Here is a 16,538-nt window from a genome sequence, read left to right as displayed (position 1 = left end):
GCCAAATACTCTAAAATCACGTTGATTCTAAATGTGGAGGGAAAACCCGGAGGACCCGGGAAAAATCAATGCGACCACGGGGAGAGAGACACGCAAACTCTAAATATACCGGCGTTAGGGTCGGGATAGAAACCTCCAGTATACCAGGCGAGGTAGTTAACATCTGCCTGTGAATAATCTGGGTTCTCAAGTGTTGCGAGTTGATGGTTTCAGCCCGGCTAACAGTGACTGTACAAAACAACCCGTCACGATATAGGTGGGGTACATTTTCAGTCCTGAGATATTAAAGACTCGGTCATGTGATCAACATTCCTTTCCAGCAGGGTGGGTGGGAAAGTGCTGCCCCCTATTGTGTGTGGATTGCAGTATCACCATTTGATTGGTGTGGACCAAAGGTCATTTGAAGGGGTCTCAGTAGTTCTGTGCTAATTAAATTCCGAAGTGTGCTTGTTCTAGAAGTTGTCCTCTGACTTTGTTTTTTTAAAGGCTACATAATATTGCATTAGTAGGGGAAAGTCGTTTTTTTGTAAGTTGTACATAACATAATTTGGTAGAGATGTAATGTCCGCTAAAGATCTGTGTTCAGTCAAGCGATGAGAAGAGGTGCATGTAGACGATGCAAGTGATATTCATTGAGTTAATAAACTTTGAAGTTCGGAATGAAATGTGGCAGGAAAGCGTTGTAGGTCTAAGCATGAAAAGAAGGTTGCGATATGTGGGACAAAGTGCTATGGAGGGGGGCAGGTTCTTGAGACAACCAAAGGATTGGAACACAGAGGTCAGCAACCAAGCGGAAGACCTGACGCTATATGGTGGGATATTGTTATGGTGGTCCTTGAAGGTTGAAGGGTAACCTTACAACAACACCAGCATCGAGCATAAGCAAGCAATGTCGAGGTGGGTGCCATCAACGCCAATGGCCACGATGACTTGACCCACCTTGACCTCTGCTTAATGGACAATGCAAATATGCCACTATGCATGGATGCGAAGCGAAAAGTAAAAAACACTTGGTGCTGCATTTCCCTTCCGCCATGCAAATGATTTCTTACAAAAAGTGAGCGACTCAACCGCCAAAGAAACAGAAAGAGTAAAATGGCATCCGAACGAAAACGAGAACTTCGTCGCAATCTGGGCCGAGCATTCCCATGCTGCCTCGCACCACCACCTCTCTGGGCAGATTTTGCTTCGACTGCAAATGTATGCTGTTCTCATGTGGGGCCATCATAATCAAACTTGGGGGGCACGGGCGCCTGACTGCATTGCTTCCCGTTTACGCTCTGCCAAAACAACGTCTCGGTCGCTTTGCTTCCCATTATCATCACCACCACCAGCAGCAGTCATGATCTCGCCACTGTTCCAGATTCGTCGTCTTCGTCATCACTAGCGGTCGGCAGCGCACAGCGACCTGATCGTTCAATGCATCGAGATAAGGCACCCACAGTTTTGCGGTGTTGCGCCAATCTGCTCAACCACCCACTTGCTTGCTCGCTCGCCCACCGACCTGCCCACCCACTCGCTCGCTCACTCGACCACCCACTCGTTCATGCTACTTGCTGTCTGGGCCACCGAAGCGGAACTCGCTGCCAGTCATCTGGGTCACTCCTGCAAATGATACTATCCTGGCCTCTTGAAGTCTCACTTGGTTAAACAAATAAACTTGATAAATGTCAATCAGTTGCGCAGTAGACTGAAAACGGAAATGTTCTACAAAGCTTACAAAGCACAACCACAGCGCTTCAAGTGAGAGCCATTGGGCTCTAAGAATGGTGCGAGTACCAAAAACATATTTTTTTTTTAGTTATGTTGAAGGCCTTGCCAAGCAACTCGTCGTTTGCCACGTTCTCACGATGCCGAGTGGCGATTACGTCCTTCCACCTCTGTAGGGAACGCGTTCCCTCCTATGGCTGCTCTCAGTCGCCCTGTTACAGCGGCCGAATGATGCCTCCGTCAAGTCAGTCTCAAATATTTTAGTTACGAACGAAGTGATTCACACCCACGGTGATTTGATGAGTTGACACACGATTCACGGCCGCGATTTGAAATAAGAATTGGTTGTTTTTGTCTCGTTTGTACCGCCTAGTTTGTATTATTTCTCTTTTCGGCCTGCCTCATTTACATAGTTGTATCTGCTTCACCAGATTCAATGTACCACAAATTGCATGCAACTTGCTAACAAAAAAATAACGATTCTCACGTGCACAATTGGACACGTCTCTCACGTTCAAATTTGAATCAACCAATGAGTGCGTAGTTAATATGCGTGCTTGCAATGCACACGATGCTTAGTTGCTGCTGAATCCATATCCATACGCTACGGAGCCGGGCGTCAACGACGCCAAAGGCAGGAATGCGCGAGAGGACATCCCATCGGGGGAGATGGAGCAACGAAAGCAGCTTCCCTCCACAGTGCTGAATAATAAGCCACCTCCGATTAGCATGGTTGGCTACATACGTACGGAGCGAAATAAATTCCACATACATACACGTGTATAGATGTCAGCGCCCGGCTAAAGGTGGTCAATCTCATATATATTATGACCCATAATGCTGCACAGCAACAAATCACGAGTTACTATGCAACGGCCGCTTAGTTTGGGACCATCCATTGAGTACAAACGCATGGAGGGGAGAGGGGGTAACCCAAATGCGTACGGGGAGTCTACTGACAATGTACGCATAGGAAACGGGGGGTGGGGGTGAAGCCTCGATAATAATTTGTCTACATTGGCCTTCAAATAAATTAGATAGTCCGGCGGTGGAATATCTGTTTGCTTAAACCTTAAACGCGTTAATATTATTAATCCTTGATCGTTTCTGCGTGGATTAAATATCGGCCGTTCTATAGGATTCGGGGGGGGGGGGTGCGTCAGGTGTAAGTACGCAGTTTGGGGAGGGGGTGTAAAAAGTACGCGTGCGTACGGGGGGGGGGGGGGGTCAAGTTTTGACAGATTTGTGCATACCTACTAAATGGATGGTCCCTTTCTTGGACTGCATCTTGCTTCAATACGTTTCACGGCAGGCTCCTACCAAGGGCGGTGGTGGTCCCAACCCAATCACAAAAGACATGCCCGTCTGCGTGAATTATATTTTTTTAACACCCAGCCATCTGCGTGGTCATCAGTGCATGTCTACATCACAATAGGGCGGCGTTTTGCAATTCCCAGCTGCCTCAATGTGTGCAGTCGCATTTCCATCATGAGCCCTCGTCAATCCACTGCTGGATGAAGGCCTCCCCAAGCTGACAACACTTCATGATCCTGCGATGTAATAATCCATCGAGTACCAGCACGTGTGCCGATTGAATCAGGCCCCATCTTCTAAATCGGATTTTTAGCACACCAATTTTTTTTACAAAGCGTACGAAATTAGTGGAATATTCTTCGAGTGCTGATCAAAAACTGTTCGCAAGTCACCTGTAATTTCCCACTATTAGCAAGAGAGCACGAGTGAACGGCGTATTCATGGTGGGCGCTAAGTAGCCCATCTGTGTCGTGTTTCCTGCACGCAAGTTTAACACGGTTTCATAATTATTATTCCTTTCTGTCCTTTGTCAGTCTACGGCTGAAGGCATCATCAAGCCGCGTCGGTCAGAAGCGTGGTTTTGACCATACCACGCTGGTCAGTTCGAATTGGTGAATTCCGGCACCATAAAAGTGAGGACAGTACAGTTCAACAATGTATTTTCCTGCACTCTTTGTGTATGGTGGTCAGCCACCCAAGCACCATCCAGGCTCAACCCTACCCAGCTTCTGAGACCCGATGAGATCAAATATAAGCACAATTAAACTTCCTCGTTTATTGTTTAAAAAAATATATATTCCACTAAAAATCAGAACAAAAATGTAATAATACAGGAAAAAATATACACAGCCTTTGTTAATATGATGCAGGATGAAGTTCTACCCAAGCCGTGTTAGTCATGAGGATCGTTTGACCGTACTTCTGCGCGCTGGCCAGTGCGGATTGGTGCACGACCCACTTTGCCACCACGAAGCCCCCCGCTTTGGCAAACCGACACAAATCTGCAACGGTTTGCGGCCTTTTTATTTGTTTGCTCAAAAACGCATTTGCACGAGGCTTAGCTTGTCTGCGAGGAGCCACTGGCAGCAGAGTAGAAGATTACAGAGGGGGTGGGAGGTGCGGTACGCGGGGGGGGGGGGGGTGTAGCGGCTGTTGACCAAACGAATACCCTTTGTCATCTTGTCATCGGTGAAAAGAACGATCATTACGGAGGACTCTCACGAGCTAATTTGGGCTCCCCCGCGCCGAGCCTGGGAGGGAACCACCGACGACGACAACGGCGGCGGCGCTCTTAAGCGGCGCCCCTGCAGCGTCGGGGGGGGGGGCGGGCCTCATGGCTCGACGGGGGGAAATCGGCCTCTCGCTTTGATCTGCTGGCGAGGCCCTCCCCTTCACCGGTCGGCGGCTCGCGGGCGCCATCCTCACTCAACGGCGCTCGGTCCGCTTGGGCGGCGGCGTGACAAATGAGCCAACGGCGCTCGCCAGATCCTCGGTTCGCGCACGCCGAGGGCTCGCGTTGGCCTTGAAGTTCAAACGCTTCGGGTGCTTCGCTTCTCAACGTTGGGGTTAGATCTGCAGGCGGCCGGGTGACACGCAGAGGTCGCAGCGCTGAAGAAGCTGGCACTGCTGAGGTCATGGGTCTGAATCAGGAGTTTAGCCACCCGCGTGATTAAAGCGGGTTCTCGCGGAGAGCCGTACGTTTGATGGTCTCAAATTGGACTGCACAAAAAGTCCATGACGTAAAACAAGAGCTCGCTTTTAATTGAGTAAATTACAGCTCTGAGGACTTAAATCGTAATTTCAGTTAAATCGCCATGCAATCAACTCCTCTGACTGGGCATGTGGGAAGGTTCACCTAATGTGGATAAGCAAAAGGCCCCCAGAAGTAGTTATATGATATCATCTTATACAATGAAATCACCCCGAATGCACCCATTCTCATCAGTTGTCCAAAGCTAAGCAGGTACAAACTTGCGGATGATGGCAAAGTGATCAGAGGATTATTGAATCGATCTGTGCAGAGATGTTCGTCTTAACCCGTTTATAAGAGTGGTTGGGTTGAGATGTCTTCCCACAAGCAGGAATTGCCAAATAAAAAAACACATATCAATGACGGACTCCTGAGGCTCGGTGAACCTTTCTTGGATGAATAGATAATGAAAATTTTTTTGCGATGGTAATTATCGAGCACAGGGTGCTTTCTGCATGAGTTGAGAATGGATGTTTATATTAATCTCATGCCAACATGATACAAAACCGGGCACATATATATTTAACAAATACTTCCAATCAACCCAATTGCTGCACACTACAACAGCAGTCTGGTATGCATTTATCTAAGCTGTTTAATGATTTAGTTTTCCCCCCTCCCCAATAATGCATAAAACGGATGCACTAGGCTTCTGCGGGGCTATTGTGTGGGGAGCACAGGGCAGTGCACCAAAATCCATTGTTGTACTGTACTAGATGCCTATTGCCTCTCGTCCGCCCTGCCTTTTTTGCCAACCCACATTGACCGGCATGGTTGAGGTATGGCCAATAAACCCCCATGTCCCGTACCGCCTGGGGGAGGCCCTCGTCCAGCAGTGGATTGCATGGCCGACGATGAAAGATTCCTCGAAAGGCGAACTGCGACCGAGCGAAATTTACGACCGTCTTAAACGAGAGCGGCGAACGTCCTCTCATTCAGCAGAACAAGTGCTGGCAGATCCCACGCTCGCCCTGCCACTCATTCCAACAGCGTCCTACAACGGGAAGGGCAAGGCAAACGGGTGGAAACCTGCAAATTGAGATAATGCCCACAAATAAATCCTCACGGCAGCACCGCCGCCGCCGCTTTCGCGGCGCGCAAGTGTGCGCTGCAGCTCGGTTTCACACATGCACACAACCGCTTCGGCAAAAACGGCACGGCGTGGGCGTAACCGTGGGCAGCCGCACACAGCCGCAGGCAGCCGCACGCGGTGGGGGGGCTGGGTAGACGGCACTCGGGGTGGCGACGCGACCCAGCGGGAGGGAGCGTTCGCCGCTCGTTGCGGAGGTTCGTGGTTCTAAAACTACCGTCAAATACTGCTCGCCGTCGGCTTCACTCGCGGTGGACGTTAAAGGTTCCCGTGACGATATCCGTAATGAGTAGGCCTTTGTGTGCCGGTTGTCATGGTCCTAGGTTGCCAAATTAGCCAGCAAAAAATCTCAATCGGGATTGCACACAGCATCATAGCAACTTCGTGATAGCTTTGCGCTATAAGAATGGTACGAACACCAAATGCGCTTCAACTATCGCACGTACGTACAAGACGGCGATTCCACATTCAGCCTTTATCATCATTCGCCATGCTCGATCCACTGCTGGATGAAGGCCGACCCTAGATGCCACCACTTCTCACGATCCTACGATGGATCAATCCACACGGTACCTGTACACGAACACAAATCTATCTCTTTGGTGGACTTTCTCTCGGGAGTGTTCATTTAGCATCACAGCACATGTATGACTTGCACAAACAAACAGGTTCTTACACACACACGCTTGCATGCAAGTCTTGTGAGCCGGGTGGCACAGCGGTGCGGCAAGGGCGGCTCGCAATCGGAAGGTTACGAGTTAAAGTCCTGATTGAATGGGAAACCGCTTTGACTTTATCCGTTTTGTGAGCAAATCAAATTGAATGTAATGACGTACAGTATAGTTACATGTGTACATCTAATACATAATATCAGAGCAGGTGCTGTTTGCGAGCAAGCCGTTAAGTCTGGCATAGCGTGCAGGTGGCTGGTGTAACCAACACCACGCGTGGCTGTCCGTCTGCCTCACAAGCAATGATGATGTTCAACAAGAGCACTGGGTACCCATTTAAAGCTCAGTCCACCTAGGGGCGGTCAGGACCTATTTTACTGCTGCTGCCGTTGGTCACCGATGCCATCTTCACGCCTCGATACCTCCACCCATCCAAGTCGCGGGGTCCTTCGACACGACCGGGGGTTGAAAACTTGCGTCTCGGCTCCAGAGCCGCATGAGGCTTTTGAAATTCGAAAAAAGGCACTTCTTGTTATTTTGGTTGCCGACCCCTGATCATGGAAGTCCAGTTCACCGTGGAAGTCCAGTTCACCGTGGAAGTCCAGTTCACCGTGGAAGTCCAGTTCACCATGGGCAGGAGGAGCTGCATGCGGCTCAAGGACTGCTGCTTCGTGACGTAAAATGAAGACCACCGTCTCATTCACGTTGCATTGTGGCTCTGGAAATATTGGGTTCCTTACCAAAATAAATAAAAATGGCTCTTGTTGTTGCTTTGGTTACTGACCCCTGCACTAGACTGTTTCCTATCATCCACGCTACGTTCAAAACACAGTACAGCACCTGAAATACAGGAGAACAAGGGATGTTTCTCCGTTTCCCACTGCTTTCCACATCACAGCTCCGCAGCCTGTAACACCTGTTATGCATTGTGGTTAACCATCCAAGTACTTTATAGGTTCAAGCCGGCTTAAGCTTGCAAGAGGTGACGACAAGAACGGCCGCATTGTGGGCAAACTGGTCATTGGAAAGTTCCGGCAAACTTGCTTGATGCAAGAAACAGAATCAGAATCTTAATTTCAAACCTGCGAGTTCTTATCAGCTGTACTTTCATTCGTGCTCCCCTCTTGCCGGTCACGTTGCGAAACGGACCTTCGGGCCCGTGCGTAGCAAGCTGCGATAAAAATTGTACCAATTTCCGTCTCTTTCGAAACTCCAAGGGAAATGGAATGAGTCGTAGATGTAAAAAATAAATCGACGGTCTCTAAGTCATAGAATCCATAGACAATAAATGGGATTGATTTATGGACATCCTGCAGCCACTGCAACGTCTACATTGACCGGATAAATTCTTTAAAAGATCCGTAAGCGGTAAGGGGAGTGTGGGTGTAGGCGGGGAGGTATGGGCGAGTCATTGCATGCCTACTTGCCGCCGAAGTTGCACGTGGTCAGTAATTGAACCCAGGTCGCAGAGGTCAGAGCACAGTAAGCGAACGACGACATGAAGCGGATGGATAAAAAGTACGGAAGCATTCCACTGCGTTCAGCCCAGTTAGTATAAATGCACGTTGAACTTCTTTCGCACCATACGTAGGCAAACGTGCTAAACTGATTGCTGCTGTTAGCGAGTACCTATCACTGCCAACAACCCTGTAACAAACCGGCCCACCACCCTCGCGAATACACACGAATTGTCACAATTTGTGTTAGCGATTCGAATTGAGAATCGATAACTTGATGAACATGGTAGTGAACGGTCAGTGCCCTCTTGTTGACTGCAGACATCCCGTTCACTATTTTAGTTTTCCCTTCCATGTGTAAATCCACTGTTGGATGTTGGCATCCGCAAGCCGAGGTGGTTGCGAGTGCTTGACCATGTTTCACCAGACGCCGGGCAGCGCGGGTTGGTTAACAAGCGGTTGCCCCGGGGACCGTTTCAGACATCATTCGCCACTGATGCTAGCCGTGTCTGAGAATTAAACCCAGGTTGCCAGCTTCAAAGCGCAGTGCGCTATCTATAGCATCACACCGCTCCACCAGAACCTATTACATGCGAGATGTAAAAAAAGACTCGTACGCATGCAGCATGTATTGTGAGCTCATGAATCATCGTCACGCCCCCTTAATGGTCGACATGACAAACAAGCACATGATGAAGAATGTACTTCCCGCAAGACCACAACATATGTACGATATCTCTATGCTGCTGGCAGAGATAGCTGACACACTACACTGTGACTGGGCTGAGGCAACCGAGAGGAGCACCCATCCCAGATGTGGATCCCAATCTCAACCAAGAAGTATCAAAGGTATACCTGGGATCGTTGCTCTGTGTGGGCTGGTACATGTAACAAGAAGGCAGACTTCTGGAACATATAGGTCGAGTCCGAATAGTGGGAGGCCGGGGAGAGATTCACACACCTTTTGCCACTGATGTTATCCGAGTCCCCGCAATCAGGGAAACCCAAGGCAGGTTTCCCTGTTCACTGCAACCAACTACTGCGCCACCCACGCACCCACACACGCACGCACACGCACGCACACAAAAAAAAACAAAGATTCCCATATAGCCTTAACAGACTGTAGGGGCAAGTGCTGTTAGTAAGCACCTATGAAGGCCGGAACGGTACACGAGGGGGTGGGTGGCCAGCACCACAGCCTTGGTCTCCCCAGTGGCGATGTTTACACAAAGCATCAGGCACTCATTTGAGGCTGAGTCGACCTAGGGGAGGCCCAAGACCGGTTCATATAATCGTCACTGGTGTTGGCCGTGAGTGGGAATCGAACCGGGATCGTCGGGTTCGTAGCACAGCACGTTAACCACTACACTACCACTCCACGCGCACACACACAAACACAAAAGCTCGCTGCGAACACACAAGCCAGCAAATGCGTGCTTCGGCAAGCAATCTCACTACGCGACCCCTTCGCAAAAGGCGACGTGCCGAGACCAAGCAGCCCCCCCCCAACCCCCCCGCACGAACGCTGTACGAGCCCCGAGGTGGGAAACGGCCGTGCCATACCGTGCGAGTCCCGTCGTACAGGCTGTTGTTACACATGTATGATTAAAAGTGAATTACGGCTAACAGCAGCCAAGGGGTAATAAAGCACTTTAATGCTGGGGGCCTGCGGCACAAATTGCCGCTAAATTATTCATGCGGAACAATAATAGCGACGTAACGAGAGGACGAGCTGCCGAATCGCGCCGCGTCAAGGATCTTTATAAAGCCAGTGAATAACACGCCGCAGGCTTCGCCGCTCCGTTATGCATCCGAACCATGGTGGCGCGTTAATTAACGCAGAAGCGCTGTTAATAATTCATTTACTTTCGAAAAGAACGCCACGGATCGGCGTCATTAATACTGCATGGCACGAGGCCATAAGCAAAAAAATTGTGCTCGCACAACCCTAACGCTTTAGATTATTTTTATTTCTCCCTCCCCGAGCACGATGGTTTTCGTGTTTTTTACACGTTAAGATGTAAACCATCGCACAACCAAGCCCCCCCCCCCTCTCAGCTTGCGTGAAATCGGTAAGTGGACTGGGAATGTGGAAATGGGCAGAATGAACACTTTGCATACCTCTCTCAAGAAACCCCCGCCCCCCCCCCCGGGAAACCGACCCATCTGTGCTGCAGCGATCTGCCAGTGTCTCACAAACACAGCCACCCCCCTCCTCTCTCTCTCTCGGGCTCAGAAAGGCTCCGCAAACCTTTGGTGTCCTTTCCAACCCTCTGAATACAACCCGAGGGGTGTGGGAGGGGGCCTCTACTGCACGAATCACAAAGTTCTTAATCCACTAAACTAATCCAGGCCACCTTTCATTGACCACCCAACGCCCTTCACACCCCCCCCCGCCCTCCTGCACGAGTGCTTCAAGCGACAATGAGGCTTCAAACAGCATCGGGGATACTTCAATGGGGTTTTTGTTTTAATGTAACGCTCATTGGTTTGATAGAACCCTTTAGCAAACTGGCTATTGGCTTTGTGTGGCCCTCACATGTAAATTAAAGACTGAATTCTGCTTGTGATGGAACTCCAAGTGTCAATTACTCCCATTACAGTGGCGATTAATTCTGATGCGATGTTAAAATGAGAGGTTGTAACCACTGGTGGGGGGGGTGGCACGTGCCCCCCCCCCAATGATCCGATCGAAATTAGGGATTTAGATCGGATCATCGGGGTTTATTAGTAATAAATGGGCATTTTGCGACCCCCCACTGTCACTGTGTAGCTTATTATTACGTGCCAGGGACTCTATGAGATGATAGGACAATAGTCTGAGTCCATAATTGGCAAAGTAACGGCAAAGCAGTTATAGGTGACTCACAGAATTGTGCGCAGTTGCGTATACAGTCCACGACTTCCCTGAAGGCATTCACCTTCAGCGGCGTGATGCCGATCACACAACACGGTTCGAATTCGACCCTCGATCGATCGCTGCGCCATCGCCGCACACGCGTCGAATAAAAGCAGGGGACAAGTCCTTACTCACTAACAACTCCTATAATTTTTCATTGTTGGCGGGGTTGCCCCCCTCTACCTGAAAATCCTGGCTCCGCCATTGGTTGTAACTATGCAGATTCACACAATGAATCAAGATTATCAAGTGTGCTATTGCATCACGCATCGATTTCGTGTGTGAACAAATAATTGATTTTCAAATAAATTCACAACGATGAACCACGACGATTCACCGAATCGCCATGGAGTGACTAACGTGACACCCTTAATGAAAATAATTTTACAATGGTGACTCATTGTTGGCAAGTCCTTAGTTAAAGATAGAAAAGCTGCAATCTATATAAAATCACACCATCTATATTTAGATTGGTTTTATGTTTTACAATATTCGTTTAAAAAGGGTCGACATTCCTCAACGACAAAACATATCATCCCTTTTGTCAATCCACTGCTGGATGAGGGCCTCCCTTCGCCGAGTAACATGGGAATCATTTGGCCATACTTCCCCACGGTGGTCGAGAGTTTGGCGAATGCGTCGAGCATCAGCGTGGTAGCACAGAAGTATGGTACAACAATGGATGTTGCAGCACTGCCCTCTGATGCCAACCAGTCCCGCTGCAGCCTATAACACCTGTTATGCACTGTGGGCGTACATCCTAACAAGCACGAATTACATAACCCAATAAACAACACTGCTGAGGTCTATTTCCCAAAATCACAGGTGCATGTTTTTTTATTTTTTGAAGCATTCAACAAAAAAGCATAGACACATGGAAATATTACACTTCCCTGTTCCAGCCGTCACCCACAAATAAAATGTGCAAACCGCAAAACAGTTTTCCAACCATGGCATATCAGATTGTTTTTTGTCAGCTGATGCGTTTTTTTGCTTCATTTAAACGTGTAACCGACTGAGAACGAGCGAAAGGTTAGTACTCATGTGCAAGAGTGATCTGGGCCACGGACGTGACAGAAAGTCAAACAAATACTGTAATGTGGCCATTGGTTAACATTTCATATTCAAAGGAAGGAAATAAATTTAAGTGTGCGTGATGAAAATGACATGTTTTTCCGATGGAAATACAAATGTTCGACGAGTCATTTGAAAGTTGCGTTTCAATTTGTTGCAGCTACGGCTGCAATAAGTAAATATTTAATGTTTAAATCATTTCGATTTATTTTTGGTTCATGCCTTTATTTTCTCCGATCCAATTGTGGGGAAACATCCCCCACTGTCTCTGGGACTAACTTTAGGGGAAAGAGCGTCTCCCCACATGAAATCTCTATCAGACTGCCTCATAAGAGGTTGTTTTGGGTTAGAGCGCGTAAATATAAATGTGTCGTTAAACCCGCCGCCACCCGACAGCCAATTCAGAAGGTTTGAAGTTGGGTTTTAATAACGATGAAATACCTTGACAAAGGAGGCTGCAGCTTTGGGAAAAAAGACACGTTGTGCAGCAAAACAATACGCGTGTACGTCGAGTTCACTAAACAAATGAAGACCTCTGATGGAGTGGAAACCAAAGGAGAGAACACGCCACGGGGATGAGCACTGCAGAGAACGGAGCGATGCAATCAGCTCGTGTGCTAGGTGGATTGTTGGCACCCCAGGACTGTGAGAGACAGCGCTGGCGTGGTGAGGCCGTCGACATTTAGCAGTGGATCGATGATCATGGCTGATGACGATGATGAATATCCTCCGAGGATTCATTTTCAGACTGCCTGTCCTTGAACTCACAAGCGGGCGTGCACACAATCTCATTACGCACACTGTAGTCCAGCTATCAAGTATCCCCCTTTGTGAATGCTGATAACGAATGGTAATTTATCTTCTTGGTTCTTTCGGTAATGGTAATTTAACACTGGGGACTCGTGGGCCATCCCGGAGAGCATCCGGGCACAACAGTGACCTCACTTCCCCTAACTTGCTCGTATCTATCAATCAAATTCGACATCGATAATAAGGTGAGGGCCCCATTAGGAGGCGCAATGTCTCTTTCAAGAGGCACGAAACTTTAGTAGTGCTGCACTGTGAAGCCCTATGTGCTGTCTGCCAGCATCAAACTCAATCTTTGAAGCAGCAGTAGCAACAGCAGCAAACATCAAAGGCGACATATAAAAGAGATCAAAACCTTTCAAAATAATCAAGCAGGTAATAGCCTATTGGGATGCAAAGTGCTTCGTCTAAGTGGGAGACTTAGTCGTGACGAGAGACACAATGTGTGACATACATTATCAGCCTTACTGAAACAACAGGAAACGCACAAAGGAAATGTAAGGAAATTCACAAAACCCTTACTGAGCCCATGTGGACAAGCTCTCTCGCTAGCGGAGAGAGTGAGGCAGGTGACTTACTCCTGCTCCATGTCTTCGTCACGCAATCAGAAACAGAAAATACTGCCAACAATGAGTACAAAATAAGAAAAGTAAAATCACTAATAATTCGACAGAATAATGCCGCTTGCAAGTAGGATACAGAAGCTCAGTGCGATCTCAGTGCTCACTCAAGACACGGGTTGTAGTGCCATATTATCGGACTTGCTAATGCAACAGCACACACACACACACAAAGGAAACATATATAGAGATAATACATCAATCCTACATTGTGAGCCCATTAGGACAACATGTCTTGCAAGTGGAGACACAGGCAGCTGGCTTAGTACTGCTCCATGAAGCCAGGACGACTGTGGCACATCTTTATGCTATCTGAATCGACAGCAAAATACAAAAAGAAAACAAATCGTAAAAATAACAAAGGCAACATCAATTATGATTAGGCAAGCACGATGTGTCTCGTAATTGGGATTTGAGACAATGTCTGCTCTCACTGAATAACATTCGAGTTACAGCACAAAAATAATAGAGAATAGCAGAAACTAATCAGAAAGAAATTAGTAATGGTCAATTGGAACACAATGTATTTTGCATGCGGAAGGCAAAAGCCCCGATAAGCGCAGTACTAGTTAAGACAATGATGTCTGCTGCTACACCATCAAGACTCAGTCAAAAGCCACAGCTAATTTAAAAGACAAAATTCGCAAATTGTAAGTTACCCATGCCATATTCTGCAGAGGCAAATGTTGCAGCAGTGAGCATTGGTGACGATACTGTGCTGATGAATCCTAATTCGGATGACACCAGTCCAGTTATCACAGCTGCTCTCAGTCGTCACATTTGCTGAAACTTAATTGATGGTGATCTAAGAAAAGAAGACCACAAAGCACTTCTTTAAAACAATTCTAATAGCGTTTTGCATAATGGACAATGTGTGGCGCTCTTAACACATTTTACACATTCGCGTCTTGTTTGAAACGTATCGTCCATGCCTGTGCTCGTAAGAGAGCTATGGTTGAGCGTGTACAGCTCTTGGATGGGTGGCCACACACAACCACGTAGTTGTCGTGGGACTTCCAGGGGTAGATTGGTTGGCAGTAGAGGGCAGTGAAGCAAAATCCACTCTTGTACTGTACTTATATGCTTCCATGTGTGCATGCACATTGGTCATGACGACGATGATATACGGATGTTGTTGCTGCTTTTGTTAATTGCTAAGCAGATGCTACTGCTGCTGTAGATGATACAATATGCAGATGATTTGACTGCAGATATATTATACCAGGTGTCACACACTTCCACAACTTCGAATACCACAATGCATAACAATAATAAAACCAACCAAGACCACAACAAGTGAGACACCACCACCACTTTCATCTTATCTCCTCCAATTATCCGCTCCGCGAGGTTTTTCTAACCACAAACATTTTCTCGTCCCTCTAACACAAACTCAAACCATAACCTTCACCCTGTGGTCAGCGGGTCTCCAGTCATGTTCGTCAAAGTCTTAGTTTGGTTGAGACCCTGCAACATTTTCGCCGAGTCTTAGTCTGTGGATATAATTGCCATACTTTAAGTCCAACGAACTAATATGTCCATTCTTAGTTAGCCGGCAGGCATCTCCCCCCCACCCCCTTTCAATGTTATCTGGACGGCTAATTAGTGAACTCAGTAAATATGATTTATATACATATACAGTGCAGTGAATGTGCTATGCTTGGTCTTCCTCGGTGCACTGCAGTCTCGAATAAAGTTACTTAATAATCTCAGTCTGCATCTTCATTGTGACTCGTTAATTTCATCTCGTCGCGCTTAGGTATTTGGTGGATAGTGGTATTCATTATCATGCTCGATAACTTTTCATGCACTCAGTCTACAGTGACTAAAATAAAATATATATGCGGTTGCCACTTGTTCTGGTTTTCCCAGGATCGTCCTTTTTTATAAGGCAGCTTGCTCCTAAATCTACATTTCTTTCCAACACATTAACAAGTCTAGATGTGTTTCGTCACTTGCATGATAACACACCACTCAAGATAAACACATGTACATGTATAACTCGGTTCGGTATCTCCACATACAAATAAAAAATACTTGTTTAGTCATCAGCCGATTGGCTTTCCAGATCAATATTATCCATCAAGTTTTTTGAAGCAATCAAACTCTAGACCTGTTTCAACATTAAGCGTCTCACCAGCAGTAGGTCTTGGAACAAAACACACACTGCAGAGTTTTGGAACGCCAGTAGGCTGACGAAACACAAACATATTGGTACTATGTTTATATGGAGACAGAAGAAGAGTTGTGTTTATACTTCATCCACAATGCTCCATAACCACGCATGAGTTTATATTCATGTAATTTTCCATTGCGGCGTGTTTTGTGTGTTCCTCTGAGGTGTAAATCCTAAGTGTGGCTAGTGTTAGGGCTAGGGTCGGGTTGACTCGTGTGGTTAGTGATAAGGCTACAATCTGGTCGGCTAATTTAGTTACTATTAGGGCTATTGTTTGGTAGTCTACCATAGCCAGTGTTAGGGCTCAGATGTTGTACGCTCGTGTTAAAGGCTATGATCTGGTTTGCGAGTGCAGTTGTGTTATCGATCTTATGGTGTGGGTTGGCGAGTGTTTGCTGCCCTTAAGGTTACGGCTACCGCGAGACATTTCCTCTTCCCAGGACATGTCTAGCTGGGTTCGCGTAGGACCCCTGCAAAGTGAAGAACCTCGCTCAACTCGCCCGGGACCACTCACCATGCTCCTCGAACACATTGCACGGCGTCGCGGCTGCCGAGTGACGCCCCGTGGCTCCGGGAAACAAGGACGAGGAGGACGACGAGGAGGGCACGACCACGACGGAGGAGGAGCACGAAGACGGGGTGATGATGAAGGCGGACGAGGCAGCAGCCGCCCCCCCTCCGTCTTTCCTCGCTTTGAAGGGCCGGGGAAGCGTGGCCCTGCGCGCCTCGCCGCCCTTCGCCTGTTGCTGCCCCATGCGGCCCCGGCCCCCGTGTTAAACGGCAGCAAGGATGCCCACCGCCGCCCTCGTCGGGGATTCCGCGGTCGCCGCGGGCTTCGTAGCCGCGAGCGGTGGCGTCGCTTCGCGGGCAGCGGAGCGCAGCCGTCAGCCCGACCTGCTGCGCGCCGCCATGTTGACAGCGCTCGCCGGACTTCCGCCACGAAGCGGATTTCCGGTGCGTCGGTGACGGG

General features: G+C 48.2%; 1 protein-coding gene across 2 annotated transcripts in view; it reads right to left on the bottom strand.

The window, feature by feature from the left end:
• The window catches only part of LOC133341743 (tyrosine-protein kinase ABL1-like), a 44,064-nt gene extending 27,526 nt beyond the window's left edge, over positions 1–16,538 (bottom strand). For both annotated transcript variants that reach the window (XM_061550407.1, XM_061550408.1), the window contains exon 1: positions 16,083–16,538. In XM_061550407.1, coding sequence (XP_061406391.1) covers positions 16,083–16,323 — 241 coding nt within the window. In that variant the 5' untranslated portion in view covers positions 16,324–16,538. The remainder of the gene's footprint in view (positions 1–16,082) is intronic.

The sequence above is a fragment of the Lethenteron reissneri genome, chromosome 12 (assembly GCF_015708825.2).
Source record: "Lethenteron reissneri isolate LAM-NWPU_2019-01 chromosome 12, ASM1570882v1, whole genome shotgun sequence".
NCBI lineage: Eukaryota > Metazoa > Chordata > Hyperoartia > Petromyzontiformes > Petromyzontidae > Lethenteron > Lethenteron reissneri.
Note: the sequence above shows the minus strand (reverse complement) of the source record. Positions and strands in the feature narration are given on the sequence as shown.